The sequence below is a fragment of the Pinus tabuliformis genome, chromosome 8 (genome assembly GCF_031772625.1).
Source record: "Pinus tabuliformis cultivar Carrire ecotype Pingquan chromosome 8, CPIR1, whole genome shotgun sequence".
Classification (NCBI taxonomy): domain Eukaryota; kingdom Viridiplantae; phylum Streptophyta; class Pinopsida; order Pinales; family Pinaceae; genus Pinus; species Pinus tabuliformis.
Window position 1 is genome coordinate 1273134544 of NC_142294.1, and position 19239 is coordinate 1273153782.

The 19239-nt window shown below is 38.0% G+C and overlaps 1 protein-coding gene across 1 annotated transcript in view; it reads left to right on the forward strand.

The window, feature by feature from the left end:
• Positions 1-19014, forward strand: part of LOC149240034 (single-stranded DNA-binding protein, mitochondrial-like) — a 308565-nt gene extending 289551 nt beyond the window's left edge. The window contains exons 6-7 of the mRNA XM_089373616.1: positions 18627-18686; positions 18878-19014. Coding sequence (XP_089229742.1) covers positions 18627-18686; positions 18878-18894 — 77 coding nt within the window. The 3' untranslated portion in view covers positions 18895-19014. The remainder of the gene's footprint in view (positions 1-18626; positions 18687-18877) is intronic.
• The last annotated feature ends 225 nt before the right edge of the window (positions 19015-19239 follow it).

The following is a 19239-nucleotide window of genomic DNA, read 5'->3' on the forward strand; positions in this document are numbered from 1 at the left end:
TTGGATGTCGGCTGAGGTTCATCATGGAGAAAAATTTCTCCTAGGGATATCACCCACGAAATGGTGGGTAAAAGGTCCTATTAATGTGTATGATGGGGCAAACTAGATGATTAAATGATGTTGATTGTTTTCTTGTTCCTACATTTCACCTAGGAGGTTAGTGTTTGATTCTAGTCTAGTGGGGCCTCCTTTGAGGCATTATAGTTTAGGAAGGGCACTATTGTGAAAGCACTGATTGATATAGCGTGTCCAAGGTAATCCATACTAACCACTTTCCATCTCTCCCGGTTTTGCATCTCCTTTCTTTGGGTTGGTAGTAATTGGTCATTGGGATTGGCACTCTTCATCCACATCCTTGTGTTAGGGCCCAAAAACTTGCCCTAGAGATTGATGTAGCTGAAAGAAATTTAAAAGCATATAAAGACACTATGAAAGAAAATGTAAAATGCAAAAGGTGGTTTTGACAATATTTAGCGTGTGGGCAAAAGTCTAGCATCAACTCTACCCCCCTCATTAGTCATCACCTAGTTCCTCAAGTATTTAATACTTCATCTAAAGAAATGAACTCTTGAAAGTCCCAACCTTTGATGAGTGAGAAAATACTACATCACAAAGGGGTATTGGAAAAATATAAAATCAAACTTGCGCTCCTAATCTAAGCTCCCTCACATCAGTGCACTCAAAACATTGGATTCCCATTAGCTAATCTCATGGCTATGACACCTACCTTGAAGTCTCTCCCACTCCATGACCACCATTATTGCAAACACCTATTGATTGATGGGCTTACCTAGGACATCTGACTCCCCTTGGGGGCTAGAAACACCTAATAGGGTTGTTGATCTAACCATCCCTAATATAAGTGAGGTAAGTTCTTTATAATTCCTGATCTAGCTAGACATTTGAAAGTGAGTTTTGTGTGAAGTGTTCTTGAGCCCTTAGTACTAGATATGGTTCACTACGATGCTTTAATGGTTTTTGTCCCTAATGATTGTTGATCTCACTTGATCTTGAGAGGTTTGTGTTAGGTGGTGTTCTCACTGTAGTAGATATCCCTTGAGGGATGGGTTTGACCCTCTTCAACACCACTTTAAAGGACGTTTTGCCCCATTCTAAGACTAGAGGTGACCTTGATGCTTCAGAGTTGCCCCTCCAAATATGAGCGGTAGGTTTTTAGATTATTTGACACAATACTGCATGCCTTCATGTACCTGCATATGCTGAAATGGTTAGCCATAGATTTTGGGCATTGGACTACTTAATCATGAGCCCAGATGGACCTAGGATGCCCCCAAGTTGGCCTTGACCCTGTTTGATGTACGTTGCTTGTTTTGGAGCCTAGATGAGGATGATTGTAATTGAGATGACTTGGGAGGGCTAGCTCATACTCCTTCGACCCCAACACTTGCCTTGCATGATGCCATGTCATCCCCAAAAGCTTTGGAAGGGTGACGTAGGCCTCTTTGTGGATGATGTCATGGTTGAGGAGGCACTTTTCAGAGATGTATCCATGTATTTTGAGTATTTCTTGGAGTTAGGAGCACTCATGGACATATTCGTCACTTGCTTAATGAATCTTGATCGTTTCTAGAGGATGAGGTCATGAAGACTTTTATTTCCCATGTGTGGGCTATTTTTGGAATTTTGTTATGTTTTAGAGCTATTTTAAGGTCAACTTGTGATGTTTTGAGCCTATTGAACACTCAAGGTTACCTTTTAGGGGTTTTGCTTGTAAAATTATTAAAATGCGACTTGGTTTTCGTCATATAAATAAAGGGAGGTCTCATTTCATATGGATCGCCATTCATTCATCACACTTCCGTCTCTTTGGAGATGTGCACTAGCTATTTGTCTCTTCTACTTGGCTGCAATGTGATTTATATGGTGCGAATTGATCTTGGAGGTGGAATTTTGCTTGAAGTTGGTTTCTTGGGATTGATTGAAGAGATTCTCATGGAAACTTTTTAACTTTATTGCATATTTTCTATATTTTGCATGTTATATTGCTTGAAGTAGGGTTGCTACATGTGCCATGATTAAAATTGTTAAATTTATCTAGAAATATTGGTCCTTTATGGTAAGCAAAATTGTTTTCTCGAGTCTAAGGGAGTTCCAAGTTGTGCATCTCTTAAATTTAAAATCTCCCTAAAAGGGAGACCACTAGGGTTTGTAAGTAGATGTCCTTTCCATCTCACCCTCTTCAATAAGGCTGTCCTCATTGAATTTTCCCTAGATGACTCCATTTTCTGTTTAGATCAAGGCACTATTATAGGTTGTGGTGATCCAACCCTCTAAGTTGACTAAATTCTCTCTCTTCTATCTTAAATTCTGGATATCTAAAGTTAAGGTTAGGGTTTTTATGAAATATTGTTAAAAAAGTAATTTTGTTTGATGTGTCATTGCTCTCTAAGTAAGAATTTCATTAAAAATTTGTCGAAAAGTAAAATCTAGCATTTATTGCATGTTAAAACCCTATTTCCAGGGTTGACGTCATCATTTTATTGCTTTTCTATGCATGTTTCAGTCATAAAAACTCTATTGCAAACCCTACACTCTACATATCTAATTGATAGTCTTGATTTTTATTGATTTACCATTGTAAGACTATTTCTTCTGGGAATTATATGACATTGAATGCCCCATAATAGAAAATCCATCAAACCCTAATTTATAACAACTTTCTTCTTTCCTGAAGTGGTCTAAGGTTGGAGTGCTTGTACTTTGGCAATTATTATATTATCCCTCTAGTCTCTGCTAGTACCCTACCCTAATCATTAGACGTCATCCATCACCTTGACCCCTTCTTATAGAATATCATTAAGTGATTTGCATATAGGAAAACTTCCCTCGTGATGAAATTATTCTAAATAGTTGGAGAAAGGTTGTGGATGTGAAGGTGGTAGTCGATCTCTTGTTGTCCCGAGGTTTGGATTTGCCTAGTGAGGCTTTGCATTAGGCCTGCTAGATTTTATGGCAACAAGCCTTTTTGTTTATATATTTTTGGTTCAAAGATATATTGCACTAAGTGCTTTTTTAGTTATATGCACTCTTAGTTGCTATATAAATGGGAACTTTTGCATATTTTTGTATAAATGGTTTGGATTCGAACGGATACATATGAATATAAGTGTTTTTCTTTAAAATTTGAATATTTTATCTATTTTTAGGTCGATTGAATTTCTTGGTTTTGTTGTGTTACTTGTTCTAGTCCAGTTTTGACTAGTTCCTAGTTTGGGGGGTCTACTGTTTCGGTCAACTGTTCAATTCTAATAACGTTGGATAAGATTGATGGATTCTCTTAGATAGAGGGAATTGGCCATGGTGTTACTCTTGCTTAATTGTTTTTTTTGAGATGAGGGAGTTGACCTAGTTTGGGTTGTTGTTTCAGTCGTTGAAGGTTTTGATGTTGAATGATGTTGAGAAATCTAGGCCATGGATAGATAAATGATTTCTATGCTTGATAATTGCTTGTGATATACTTTTACTTCTTAGCTTATGATTTTTTCTTCATTGTATTATTATTGTCTTCTTTTCATCAAGACAATTACCAATAATAAAAGATAAGTGACACAGTACTGTAAGGCTCTTGAGAGGAAAACCTTGTTGAGAAATCTAGGGCATTAATCTTAGTTGATTTCTCTTCCATTAGTGACTACTTGTGGATGCTTTTTACTTCTTTAGATTATGATCTTTTTCATGTTAGATTATTACTGTTCTTCTTCATCAAACAGTAACCAATGCATGAACATAAATACACAAGAGACACATCATGTAGGCTATGAGCCAGGGCCAAAACCTCTCACTCTTTGAGAGGAAAACCCACACAAATTCTTCTTATAGAGATTCCAATTGACGAATACCATGACCAAGACCCTTCACCTATTAGCCACTCCAAGACCAAGACACAAGTCCTCTTCCGCTTTTGTTTTCTAGATTCTTCTTCCACTACTTTTACCTTCTTAGCATTGTGACACCATCATGTGATCCAAAATGGATTTTGGATAGACTCCTAAGTCTGAGTGTTCCTCACAGAGGAAAATGAAAGTCCAAGGAAGCTCCTGGAGATAGCCCCATTGCAGAGATCTTTTCATTCTGAATCCTCTGCAACTTGAATGGGCAAAAATGGACTTAGGATGTAGAAGTTATCGCAGAAAGAAGATGCCCTATGTTCTTTAGAAAAAGAGGAAAAATCCTCTAAAATGGGCAAAAAACCTTATAAAGGGAAATCACATCGGAGGAGGGCCAAAGGCGGACTTAAGTGGAGAGCGAAGCCACCCCCGATTACCGATCTCCGATATATCGGGTCGGAGATAGGCCTGTGTTCGATGGCGGGCCCCTAGGGCAATGCGATACTACAATCACCGAAATTGGCAGATCGACAATGGCATGGGACTTAAGGCGGGACCCCGGGCCGAGCGACATTGCGATCGCCGAAATCGGCAGATCGGCGATGGCATGGGACTTAAGGTGGGACCCCGGGCCGAGCGACATTGTGATCGCCGAAATTGGCAGATCGGCGTCGGCGACCCCCGATGCCAATAAAAAGGTCGGACCTGATGAGATTTCAAAGCCCGACTGTATAAAATTTGAAATCTGGAAAGTCAGATTTTCACGTATTTCCCATGTATTTGGGATTTTTCCCAAAAACACATATGCGATGCGATATGCTACGTAATGGCAGACCCGATAGGGATTTTAGGGGCAATTGGATGGAATTTCACGTCCGCAATACGTGCCCGATAGTGTATTTTGCAGAAATCTGTGTAATGAAATTTTCTCCTATTTTCGGCTTATCGCCTGGAAAATGGCCTGGATCCCTTGTAACAGCTCCTGATCATCATTCCATGCTACAAGTGGGCGTTTTTGGCAAGCGATGAGGCGTTTGAAAGCCACAGAGCCGCAAATTCGGATGGCCAATCGAACAGACAACGCAGAGAAGCCACAAAGACGCAGGGGCATTATTGAATGTAGGGAAACAGCTGAGGAAGCCAAAATAATGCCTCAAAGAAAGCCAGAGGGCCAATTGACAGAAAAAAAGAAGAAAGAAAGTAGGAAGCTAAGGCGACAGAGAGCAGACTTAAGCGAAAAGATGCCAAGGGAGCAAAAGCAAATGCGCAAAGAAGCTTTTGTAGTCACTTGGAGGTCAAGTAAAATCCCAGAGAGCTGAAAGGAGGCAGAAAGCCAGAGCTGAGAGCCAGAGCGAGAGCTTTAAGACCCAGGGATAAATTGGTGTCTAAACCCATTGTTTCTGATATAACAGTGGAGTTGAGCCAAGAGCTTGTAAAAAGGACTTTGCCATAATCCTAGAGAGCCTAGTTGAGTTGACTAGAGCTCACGAAGACGTAGCCCAAGAGTTTTGGGTGAAATCCTAATTAAATTGTTGTTTTGTGTTTGTTTTACTGCTGCAATTATTTACTGTTATATGTATTTATATATCAGTTTAAGCAAATCAATTCACAGCGCATAAACAGCTCTAAAATAGACATAAGCATACACCTTATTTCAAGCACATATTTAATTCCGCATTGGTTAATCATAAAGACTTGGAATATTTAAAGCTTTGGAAGTGGGAGAGGTTTTTGAAAATTGGACATGAAGCCTAAGTGCCCCATTTTCAGATCAGATGGTATTGGAGCCTAAGTTTGGTTAACCCCACCTTCAAAGAAGATTATATCAGAATGCTTGATTGACAGAGCAAAGCTTGCTTGTCTGAAAGGTATTTGGGTAGTCAAGGATTGATTGTCTGATTGATTGTATGTTTGTTGCAGACTGACTATTTTCTGTGTTGCAGAGGTGAAGGGAAAGCTATTGATAGCTCAGTCTAGGAAGGACAAGGAGGAAGAAGGGCTGAAGGCATTCTTCTATCCCAAAGGACCTCAAGGCAGTCCTTAAAGCACAAAAGGTTTGTTGCAAAAGGTTGCTTAAATAAGCTCTTTAGTAATCTTGTTTGAAGTTCTTTTGTTCATTGGTATAATGACAACTTCTACAAGTGTATCCTCAAATTCCTCCTCCATCACAAGACTCTTTAATGGAGACATGAAGCAAGACTTGTTCATCATGATGGACAAGGTGAGAGAAATGTACGAGGATGGAAGGAAGAGCAACATACTTAGAGAGCAGTTGAATTCCATGAAGGAAGAGGAGTAGTTTCTTTCTGACAAATTGAAGGAAATGGAGGCAACTTCGTATTGCAAATATGAACTTGAAAAGGATGCATGAGTTGGAGTCACAACTCTTTGTTGCCAAAGAAGCCTTGGTCAAGTATCAACTTGAAGAAGAGGTAAACCATTCCAGTTTGTCTTCAAATTCTTCTAAGAATGCTTATATTGGTTCTTTTGAAAAACATACTAGAGGCATAGGTTCCAAGCTAATGTCCAAGATGGGCTATGAAGGAAAGGGCTTGGGAAAGCATGCACAAGGTATTGTTGAACCAATAATAGTTGAGGAAAGGCCTAAGTATTTGGGTCTTGGCTATGGACAATCTTATGGAGAGAGTTCCAAAGCTGCCATGAAGGCCATTGAAATAGCTCCAAGAAGGAGTTGCATTGCAAAGTGTGAAGATTGTGTTCAGGAGGAATGCAATAGCTTGAAACATCACTTGCAGGATGCAGGTGTTCAGAAGCACACACTTGAACCAGAGAGTTGTGGAAACTCTAACAGCCTTGAAGAGATTGATGGTGTTCCAAAGGGAGCCACTTCTTCATTTGCTTCACCTCCTCATGAAGGCAATAAAGGTGAAAGAGGCAGGTATAAATTTGGTTCTAATCATATTCCTTTTAATTTTGCAGAGCATGGTAAATTTCCAGATGAGCATGGGAAAATAATTGCATGTTCCTTTTGTGTTTTGGATAACCATCATGATTCTAGATGTTGGAAGAGAGTGGCCACATACAAGAAAATTTTGAAGGAAAAGAAACCGAGAGCTAAAGGTCCATTGGACAAGGCAAATCATGCTGTCAAGAGGATGCTAAGCAAGGGCATCTTGCTGAAAGGTGTTGGACTCTGAATCCAACAATGCTTCCACAAAAGCTGAAGAAAGTGGAAAGAGAAGATGGCAGAAATGGAAAGGAAGTTTCCATGAATGATGTGTCTCAGGATGATTCACATGTTGATGCTAATGTGCAGACAAAGGAAAGACCTTTCAACTGGATTGCTAAGAAATGGTTAGGGTTCTTTTCTAATTTGCATGTCTATTGATGCATCTATTTGCATTTCTTTGTTGATGAGATGCAAGTTGCAGGTTTCTACCAAGGTGAATGGAAAAAGGTTGAGTAGGAGACTCACTTTGTTGCTGCAACATTATATTTCATTTCAACTTAGAAAGTACAGTGTGCTTAAGTGGAAGTTGAAGGATGAAATGCATGCATAAGCATGATGTGCATGAACATAGGGATGTTGGTGTTTTCCTTGTATTTGAACATGTATGTGTAATTAACTTGCAAGGTTGATTGCTTTGACATGCATGTGATGCAATGCTGACTTGAGGAAAGTTGAATTGGTCTCCAAGATCGAGATAGTGATGAAATGTTTCATCTTTTGAAAAGAGTCCTAATGGTCCTTTTCTACATGCTTGACTTGAAGGGTCATTTGTTTTAAAGGCATGTTTTGTAGGCTTGTTGTCTAGTCCATCATTTGTATGCAGATGTAGGACATGGAGGTGTTCACAAGATGTAAAATCTGTTTCTTTTGTTGAAGCAGGAGTTTAGGCCATCCAGTTGTTGTTTGTGTTTCTGTTGTTGTTAACAATTGATTGTTGACAGCGTTTCAAACAAGTATAAATGAAAGTTTGTGGAGCAGGTGTACTTTACATTTGTTTGAGCCACCTCGGATCAATGATCAAGGCAGAGAAGTTCAAACTACCTTCTATGACCATCTAAGCAGGAGTTCTGCAAGAAGGCAAGGAGGAAGATAGTTCTTCCCAAGAGGACTAGCATATCCAGGAAGGAAAGTGGTCAAAGACTTTGGTTCAGAGGCACTATGCAATGCAAGTGTATGGAGGCTGAAAGAAGAGGGTGCTGTTACTCTCAGGTACTGTTAGATTAGTATATCAGTCTTTTGGAGACCAAAAGTTCTTTTAGTGGGAAGGCGTGATCCAAAATGGATTTTGGATAGACTTCTAAGTTTGAGTGTTCCTCACAGAGGAAAATGAAAGTCCAAGGAAGCTCCTGGAAATAGCCCCATTGCAGAGATCTTTTCATTCTGAATCCACTGCAACTTGAATGGGAAAAAATGGACTTAGGATGCAGAAGTTATCGCAGAAAGAAGATGCCCCATGTTCTTTAGAAAAAGAGGAAAAGTCCTCTAAAATGGGCAAAAAACCTTATAAAGGGAAATCAGATTGGAGGAGGGCCAAAGGCAGACTTAAGCGGAGAGCGAAGCCACCCTTGATTGCCGATCTCCGATATATCGGGTCGGAGATAGCGCTGTGTTTGATGGCGGGTCCTCGGGGCAATGCGATACTGTGATCGCCGAAATTGGCAGATCGGCAATGGCATGGGACTTAAGGCAGGACCCCGCGCTGAGCGACATTGCGATCGCTGAAATCGGAAGATTGACAATGGCATGGGACTTAAGGCGGGACCTCGGGCCGAGCGACATTGTGATCGCCGAAATCGGCAAATCGACATCAGCGGCCCCCGATGCTGATAAAAAGGCCGAACCCGATGAGATTTCAAAGCCCGACTGTATAAAATTTGAAATATGGAAATTCAGATTTTCACGTATTTCTCGTGTATTTGGGATTTTTCCCAAAACACATATGCGATGCGATATGTTGCCTAATGGCGGACCCGATAGGGATTTTAGGGGCGATTGGATGGAATTTCACGTCCGCAATACGCGCTCGATAGTGTATTTTGCAGAAATCTCTGTGTAATGAAATTTTCTCCTATTTTCGGCTTATTGCCTGGAAAACAGCCCAGATCCCTTGTAACAGCTCCTGATCATCATTCCACGCTACAAGCGGGTGTTTTTGGCAGGCAATGAGGCGTTTGAAAGCCACAAAGCCATAGAGCCAAATGGCCAGTCGAACAGACAGCATAGAGAAGCCACAGAGCCGCAGGGGCATGATTGAACGCAGGGAAACGACTGAGGAAGCCGAAAAGCCAAAATAATGCCTCAAAGAAAGCCAGAGGGCCAATTGACAAAAAAAAGCAGGAAGCTAAGGCGAAAGAGAGCACAGAGAGCTCAATTGAGAGCAGACTTAAGCGAAAAGAGGTCGAGGGAGCAAAAGTGAATGCACAGAGAAACTTTTGTAGTCACTTGGAGGTCAAGTAGAATCCCAAAGAGCTGAAAGGAGGCAGAAAGCCAAAGCGAGAGCCGAGAGCCAGAGTGAGAGCTTCAAGAGCTAGGGATAAAATGGTGTCTAAACCCATTGTTTCTGTGTAAAACAGTGGAGTTGAGCCAAGAGCTTGTAAAAAGGACTTTACCATAATCCCAGAGAGCCTAGTTGAGTTGACTAGAGCTCACGGAGACGTAGCCCAAGAGTTTTGGGTAAAATCCTAATTAAATTGTTGTTTTATGTGTTTGCTTTACTACTGCAATTATTTACTGTTATATGTATTTATATATCAGTTTAAGCAAATCTATTCACAACACAAACAACTCTAAAACAGGAATAAGCATGCACCTTATTTCAAGCACATATTTAATTCCACATTGGTTAATCATAAAGACTTGGGAATATTTAAAGCTTTGGAAGTGGGAGAGGTTTTTGAAAATTGGACATGAAGCCTAAGTGCCCCATTTTCAGATCATCATGACACCGAGATCTTCTTGTGAACCTTCACCGAATCATAGCACTATATTGAACTCTAGTTTTAAACTGCAGCTTATCATGTACCTTCATCTGAACTGTCATTTGCTTATGTCATTGTTCATTCCAAGTTCAGAGAGAGAGAGACATCTGAGTTGTCTCCTGTAGTCCTTCCTTGCTGTCCCTTGGAATGTCTTTGTTGTCCCTAGAAAGGTCCTCATTGTCCCTTTGATGTCTCTCCAAAAACCCATCCGAACTTACCTCCTTTCTTTGATCTGAATTTCAGAGGAATCTGAGCTTGATGACTGTGGAGATCTGAACCAAACCTTCGTTGTCCCTTCTCTTTTATTCGAATTGCATGTTGTGATATAACATCCAAAAATCTTAGGAGTTGTCCGAACCAGTTGACTGTAATTAGCACCGAAAATCTCAGAGTTGTCCGAGTTCTAAATTGTCCTTATGCGAAGATCCGAGCTGGGTATTTATAGTAGTTTGTCCTCCATAAATGGGCCGACATGGTCATCCGAATAGGTGTGTCTATTTGAGGTGAGCCAACATGAATATTTTATTTTTACTTGAAGCCAACATGAAGAGGAGGACTGTGATTTCCATTGGATGGCTATTTAGACATAGACGTAGACTCATATACATTTTACATATGCTCAAGAAGAGCCCTTCATACGTGACATTAATTCTTTTGACTCTAATGATAAATCCTAAGGCTTTCAATGGGTCTACTAATAAAATAAAATCTCTTGATCAAGAAACCCATGAAGCAAGGCTTACAAAAATAATTTTATTTTCATTACATCATTACAATTACATGTGATTATGAAGACCGAACCTAGTTACACTTTTCAACACTCCCTCTTAACTAGGGAGGTATTCATAATGGTACTTGGTCATTCTCAATTTGAAGAATTTCTCATAAGAAGAATTCAGATTTCTAACTCATTTGTATAGCAACGTACCAACCAACATTTATATAGCAAGGCCTTGACTAACAGTTCTAACTCTCCATAGAGCAAAATGTTGGCGAGACAAATGATTTATAGACATCCTCATCATTGTCTCTCTCAGAACACACCCCACCCGGGTTCTCTTAGGATATGCTCCATGGAACTATTCCTTTCGTGGACTTCCCAGTCCCCAAAAGAATATCAGTCCCCCATGACTACTCTTCCATGGGATTCCCTAACTCATCCTACTAGAGCATCAGATGCCAAATGATTACACAATCCTCCATTTTGTCTTCTCAGGTGAAGCACATAACAACATGTCTATCTCTCCTTCTTATACCAGGAGATTTTTATTCCTTTGATGTACCCATTCCTATCACAGAGGAATGTACCTAAGCTTATGGCTTAGAAATTTCTGAGTTTCTTCCTGGTAATAAAATTCTTCTCATGCTCCCTCTTAACCAGGGACCTATACTTAGCTGCATGAAGAGCTTCTTTCTTCGATGTCATGAATTTCTTTTAAGGAGTCTTCAACTTTTGGGAACTTTTGTATATACAACACAGATCATCCATCACTTTTTTCCATGAGTTAGTCATGTCTCTAACTCATCAGAAAGTGATCCATCATATTTTCCATTTGGCTTTGCTTCATGTCATTCTGCTTTCATGCCATATTTCCGGAAGAACATTACATCCTTTCATATGGTCTGCTTGGAGGCAGATCTTCCCTTTTACAGTTCTACATAAGCTCAACTAGATGTTAGTTCAAAAATAATCACTGAACACTTCAAATCAGATTTACATTTGTGATGATCTTTCACCATGACATCTTCCTGTAAGTATCAACGTCCTACATGCAAATTGACACATCTCCCACATATATTCAATGTCAAGGGTCTATCTTTTTCCAACTTCCATCAGCGTCTTCACATTCTTCCGGGAGATCTTTTAGTCAAATCCTCTTGGACCTCAGATGTTGAATGCCTTCTACCTTCGTTGCGTATTATCACGATCTCTTCCTACCTTTTCACACACTTCATTCCTAGGGGCTTCCAATCAGAGTCCCATAATCGTAGTCAACCACCTCATACTTCATATGAGGACATATTATGTGGATTTCATCTAGTGTGACTCATGCCTTCCAACGTTCTTTCATAGGAGGAGATTCCTTTCCTTTGATCATGCTTCTCAAAATAGAAGTAGTGATCCTTGTTCCCTACAACCATACAACATGGCTTTATAATATTAAATACAAACATACATACCTCATTTTACCTTTAGGTCATTTCTTTCAACAACTTCCTTGATCCCTAGGGGTTAAGTCAAAGTCAAATTTTTGGGGAAATTAACTCAATTGTTTTATTTTTGAGTTAATTAAAATGCATTTAATTAAAAATTTCGAATTTCCCCAAATATTTAAATATTTCGACGAATGAGATTAAAAGAAATTTTAATCTTCATCAACGGTCGAGATTGCTTTGACGAAGATCACTCGAACTAGTCGTTGGAGGATTTATCTTTAAATAGAAGGTCATTTGTCAGTTGATCCGTCCGATCTTTGAGTCGTGTGCTAAGCAAAAAGCTCTTGTAATATTTTTCTGGAAAATAAAGAAAGACTTTGGGGTTAATTTTTGCTGGTGTTACTCTTCATGGGAATACTGTAAGACATTTTATTTTCATGCATAATTTTTTCTAAAGCCATTGATGATTGCTTTTGAAGAGTGATTTGAGTATAGGTATCTTGCTTAGTTGCTGGGATTTGAATAATAATTTAAATTTTGAACATAATAGCAGATATCTCTATTTTTAATGGTTGGATTGAGTTTTACAAGGAAATCTTGAGTGAGATCATCGGGCATTAGGGGAAATTTTCAGTTGGACCAACCAACTCCCGATCTATGTTTTCTGAAGAGCCCAGCTAAGTTAGCTCTGGGCTTATCATAAGATTTTAGTGGTGATATACAAAGAGTTTTGAGTTAAACACCTCCTTTAAAAGCTAAAAATTTAATTTTTATGTGGGAAATTGATAGATGTGGCTATTGAGAGCCATAGATTATCAGATCTGGGAGCGGAGTTGGACTCGTACTCCTCAGATTTGATAGATCTACCATTTGTGTGCATAGATATGTAATTTTTCTTAGTTTTCCGACTTGGGTTTCTGGGGTTTTATTTATTTTTGTATATCTAGGTTCTAGGTGTTTTTTGTTTTTGTTTTTGTTTTTGTAGATATAGGGTGCATATCTGAAAGAGAAGTTTAATTTGAAGCCAGATCTAGGCCCTGGAGGGTAAGATCTGGCCTCAATACCATTTTGCAGGGATATTGTTCAAAAGATTTTACACTCTGAAGGGTTTCAAATTTTCAGAGGATTTCATAAGTTTTGTGAAAGGAAATTTTAAGCAGAAGAATATATCATTTTAATCAGAAATTTTTGGGAAATTTTCTTAGTTTTTTTGGCTACCATTTGTCTCCTATTAGCTACCGTATTGAGCCTCTCTCTTCTACTGCTGTGTTTTCTCCTTTTTGGAAAAATTTTGATTCCTTTGCCTGCGTATTTGGGTTTATTCCTTTCTTTCTGCTGCGCTTTTTATTGTTGCCTACCTATCCCTTCATCTCCAGCAAACCCTCATTGAGTTTGCTTCATCCGCAGCTACGCTAAGCTTGCTCCCCTCTCCGCTCTTCCTCTTTGCAGCTCTCTTCCTCAAACCTACAAAACCTGCATCCAAAAAACTGCGTCCACAACATTCTTCTTCCTCATCCCTCTTGCTACCATCGAAACCTGCATCTCCATATACGTGCTCCTCTGCCAAACACTGCCTATAACGCAATCCAACCTGCGGCTTCTGCTGCTCTCTTCGTTTTCCTCCTGCTACCATCCTTCTCCTCCATCTGTAGCCTCTCTTTGCGTCCATTGCAGCCCGCAGTCTCCATCACCTGCACTTTGCCGCTATCACCTTCTGCCCTCGAGCTCCCCTTTCCGCCGCCGTCCAAGCCCAGACTTGCACAAACACTCAAAAATTCGATTTTATTTTTTTATTTTTGTATATTATGCTTTAGGTTTGGGTTAGCATTGGATTTTATTTTTGTTTGTGTTTCTTATGTTAGCTTAGGTTTAGGTTTATTAATAATTCGATTTTTTTTATTTGGTTGCTTTTTGTTTTTGTTTTTATTACATTTCATTTTTTATATGACTTTGACTTAGATTTTTTATTTTTATTTTTTTATTTTCAAATTCGATTCATTTTTACTTTTTAATCCTAGGTTTGTTTTATTTTGATTATTTTTTCTCCTTTTTTTAGAAGCATTTAAACAATATTCAAAAACATTTAAAAGCATAAAAAAATTTAAAAATTATTATTTTTTATTTATGTGACTTTAAAATTCCTAATAGAATTAAATTAAAAGAGGATTTGCGCTTTCACATTAAAATTTTTAATGTGGCATATGGCCCATTAAAATTTCAATTTATTAACCCTTTTGATTTGTTTTACTTTTGTCACATTAAAAAAATTAATTTTTTCATTTTACCACATTAAATTAATTGCCTAAGGGATAATTAACATTCAAATTTAAAGTTCCTTGGTGTCATTGGGGTTAAGTGTAAAATTTTAATTTTTGTGGTATTGATTTCTCTATTAGCAAGTGCGATTAATGTTTTAAAAATTATATTGCCTGATAAATTATTCTAGATCTGGGTTATTAATGAAAATCATTTTAAATCTAGAATAATTGCCTAGCATTTCAATTTCGTAATTCTTCATAGGATTTAATTGCTAGAATATCTTGCGTGATAAGGTTTTGGGCGTTGACATTTAATTCATGATCGTCACTTTGCCACATTTATAAATTTTTCTGGATAACTTATTTTTATTTAGTCTATGGTTAATTCAATATAAAGGCACTAGTCTATAATCTTTTTTATCTTGTGGTTATGTCTTATTTTAGTCTATCCATCTTAATTGACCACAGACTATCTTCATCCATTCACCTTAGGGACCACCCCCCTTGACTTGTCTAGGAGAGAGTCTAAACAGAGTGAGAAAGGATTAGAGTGACAACCCTTACTCTAAGCGTTGTTGCAGTGCCTAGACACTTTCTGCGACAACAATGGGTTTGGTAGAGTTGCAAAGAGAGTTGATAGGTTTCTGTGAAAACAATTTCCTCATAAAGAGAGAGCATTAGTTTTTGGGTTACATTGAAAGTGTTTATGCCATGTTTGGGGTGCTTCATGAGATTTGGGTTAGGATGTGTATTATTAGACCATAGATAGTTTTTGATGGGTTTGCACATTAGATATGGCTGGCTTAGCTGTTATTTAGTTGTACTTGAATGGCATTCTTCCTTAGGGTGTTGGAGACCTTTAAACAACTTGGTGACTTTCTACATGTCGGCGACATGGAGGAAGTTTCTTTCTTGGAGAATGCCTTGCATTGGAGGAGCTTTTGGTTACTTGACCTCAACTGTGTGCTTGAATCACATTCTTCCTTAGGACATTGGACATCTTTAGACAACTTGGTGACATTCCATATGTTGGCCACATGGAGGAGGTTGCTTTTTGGAGAATGCCTTGTATCAGAGGATGAACATTTCACATTCAAGAGGAGGGTGTTCAGCCTTAGACAACAAAGGGTGGCTTGGATGCAGTTGACATGGAGATCCTTGGCTTGCAACAATGTTCATGTAGGGGTAGTGGAATGTTCATGTAGCACATGGTTTAAGATGAATGTTGGAGTCCTAGGAGGCTTAGAGGAGTATTGGACACATCTTATGACTCATGAGTGCCCTTGCATTGGAGCCTTGTTTATGTATGACATCACCTAGGAGCTTGACTTGTGTACAATTGAAGTGCTCCACATATGTGAGCCTACTTGTGGCTTTCTAGGTTGCTTGTGTTTAGGTCATCTTATGTTTTGTTTGCCTCACCTCTCATATATATAGAGGAAGGAGAGAGTCCTTTCATCATTCTCATTCTTGTCAATTATCTTGTGTTAGATATGTGAGTAGGAGTGCACTAGTCTTCCTCTCTCTTGTGCATCTTCATTTACACTTTATCTCTCTACTTGGAGTCACTAGGGTTTCTTGGTGCTTTTGGAACATCTTGAATACTAGGGTTATTATTTCATCCTTTGGGGACTTGAATATTAGCGTTTTGTGTTGAATCCCTAGGTTGTACTTGCTGAAGAAAAGAAGAGGAGGTATCTTGCCTCAGAGGGCACTTTTCTGTGTTGTTTGTTGAAGCTCTTTGGTGTGAGTTAGGGTTTTCTTGGTTTTCCCTTGTTAGGGTTAAAGGGAGCTAGGGGATTTGACTAGCCTTGGGATGAGGCTATGATATGTACATGAACTTCATCTCTATACATATATATGAAGTTGTTAGCTGTCCAAAATTTTTTCTTTTGCAGATTTGATTTTCAGCCATCTATTTCTTCGTGGTTTTGTAATTTCCAGTGCTTGTATGTCTTGCTGATTTGACATAAGTTAAGGCTGAAATTGTTAAGTGATTTAACATTAATAGTGAAGAATATAGGGTAGATATGCTGCTGTATTTACAGCTACCATAAAGTGAGTTTCAGATCTGCTTTATTCATGAGAAGATTGCTCTAGAAGGCAGAAACTTGTTGGCACTCTTTAGTATCCTTTTTCTTGCATTGCCGAGTGGACTGACGTTGTTAAGGGGTGAAATATTGTTCACTGTTCCTGCTGTTTATTTATATTTTGTAACAGCATGAAGGATGAAAACTCACAGGGTTACGATCTGGGAAACCTCTAGGAAAGAGGTGAAATTTTTGGAGTTTTATTAATTTTCTCAAGTCTAAAATTTCTATACCCTGTTCTCTTCTTCGACATCAATAAATTAGTTGTTTTCTTCATTTTCTGTCTGATTTCAAGTTGGTGTATGTCTGCTTACCCAACGACACTTTAATTCTCTGTATTTGTAATACAGTTTGCAGCAGGTGTTGTATTACAAAAGTAACTGTTTGGAATGGTCACCTTGGAAGGGAAATTTTCTGATGCTTTTGCGGTTCATAGCATTAATAATTATTACAATATCTGTCAATGAAAAATTAATCTGCTTTATTAACTGTGCTTATTCTAGTTTTGACCTAGCACAAACAATTGAATACGTATTAAAAAATAAAATCAGGCAGAGTAACACTGCTTCAGTATGCTCTATGATCAATTTTGCTTGTGACATTCAAATACAATTCATAATTTTCTGAAGAATGTTTTAAAGCTCTCGTCATTTCAGGGGGGGATATTTTCATTTTGATTACCATTTTTGAAATTTGGGATTTAGTTTCACCAAAAGCAAGTGAGATTTTATATGACAGCTTACCTCTTTCTCCAAAGAAGCTGAAATGCTCCGGAGTACAGATATTGACTATTTCAAATCCTTAAAAGTTTAAATCTCCAATGCTTTTGATGTTTTTTCAAAGTCTAATTATCAGCTATCCATTGTGTCAATGTGTTTCTTTTAGTGGCATGTGGTTTGCTGATTCTCTTGTATGAAGTGATGCCAATAAACGTCTTACTGCAAGACAGGAAACAGTTTTTGTCATCAAGGAAGATTTGTTTGAAGATTAGATTGTAGGATAGGAAGACATTCACTTGGTTACATACCACATCCACGGGAGTAGAACATAGTATGCTGTTGACAATTCTCTATCTAATTCAGTGATAAGTACCCGATTTTCCCAGCTATTTCCAATCAAATCTAGTATGAAGTAATACTCTTAAACCACTTACTGCAAGCCATGGAGTGATTTCTTCTAGCAAGGAAGGTTTGTTTGAAGATTAGATTCTAGGATGGGAACTCACTCATTTAGTTATTTACCGCTTCCATGGGAGTATAACATGCGTACTGATGATATGAGATCATAGTATACTTATGGCATCTCCATATCTAGTTTAGTGATACTGGATTTTCCCACCTTATATTCATTTGATTTCTTGTGTTACTTATTTGTTTAATCTCGTTCCCTTGTTTTCTCAACTTTGGGAACAAATATTGATTTTTTGTAAAAAGATTATTAATCAATAGAGGGTAAATTGGGATGGCTTTGTAAATTATGCGGAAAAACAGAATGATTTGTGTTGGCAACCAAAATAACATTTCAAATCAGATTGTTGTCTTAGATAACCAATGCACAGAGGTCACATGATACGTCTCATAAATGATAATAGTACACGCTTTCTTTCTCACTCAGTTTTTGCTTGTTGCCAATATTAACTGTGTTAAATCCCTTTCGATTTAAAGTATCGTTTATATATTGTATAGGGAAAAGCCAATATCTACAATGTGATTTCTGCATGAGTTACTTTTACCAGTCATCTCATTTATTGTTTACAAACATGTTCCACATTGTTATTTTATTTCATGTTTTAATTGCCAACATAAACTCAGGCACATGATTTTTTTTCATGCCTTTTTGTTTGAACTTTGTATAGTATGCTGTTATCTTTTTCCTCGCATTTATTTTCTTCCTTTGTACATGGCATGGAATTATCTTTTTCCTTTGTATGACCATATAATCATCCTTTTGAAAATGTACATTACAAAAGTATTGTTCTAGAAGATTCAACTGATTTCTTTTAGTAAAAATGCTCAAACTATTGGCGTGACCTTGCATCCACAAATTTGATTTATATGTATAATTTGTCATATTTTTTATCAAAATATCAACTGCACCTCAAGGAAAGGAAAATGGAAAAAACACCAGATTTTATAAACCGAAATGCCATTTATCAACTTCAATCCCTTGGTTTTTGTTGATATGGTATGTGCATAAGTATATTATGGACATGGGGAAATTTATCAATTATATATGCTCGAGTGCACATGTGATTTTATGCCGATATTTCTTTTACTGAATTGTTGGTTGGATTATAATTTTATAATATTGATAATTACATTCAGGTAAAGTCCGTCTAACTGGTGGTCCAGGACCAGTCAGTGAGATCACTTTGGAAGGACTGGGTATGAAATATTTGTTAGCTTTTTGTCATTTTAATACACATTCTTTCATTTTCCTTATTTACATTTGTGCATGTGGTCAATGGAAGATAAAATAATACAGTTTCTACAGAAGGTGAATTGCTTTGTATAGATTTTTGTCTCTTTAATTCTACGTGCTTCTGTTCATAATAAGCAACTTCTATGTGGAGCAGGGGATAACTTATTCTGAAGGAGTCGTGCCATTGATAATATATTTTGAGGCCTTTGAGACAGAATATTATCAAGTTGCTCATGTCAAGATGGAACTTTGAATCCACGTAGTTTACGTTCCTTGTCACACATGCTCTTATCTTTATGCAAGCCTGTGACAAGATAATTACACATCACTGGGCAAGTCTTATAGATCTAGTCTCTGTTGAGGTTGATGGCGAGATACATGCATGCTCAGCAAGTAATGATATCTGTACTAGTTTTGAAAACTACTGGCTGCTGCTGGATATATATACAGGTAGCACAATTCATTTGCTTGTTTGTTCCATGCCTTTATTATTGCATTTATCTGACACTTTTCAAT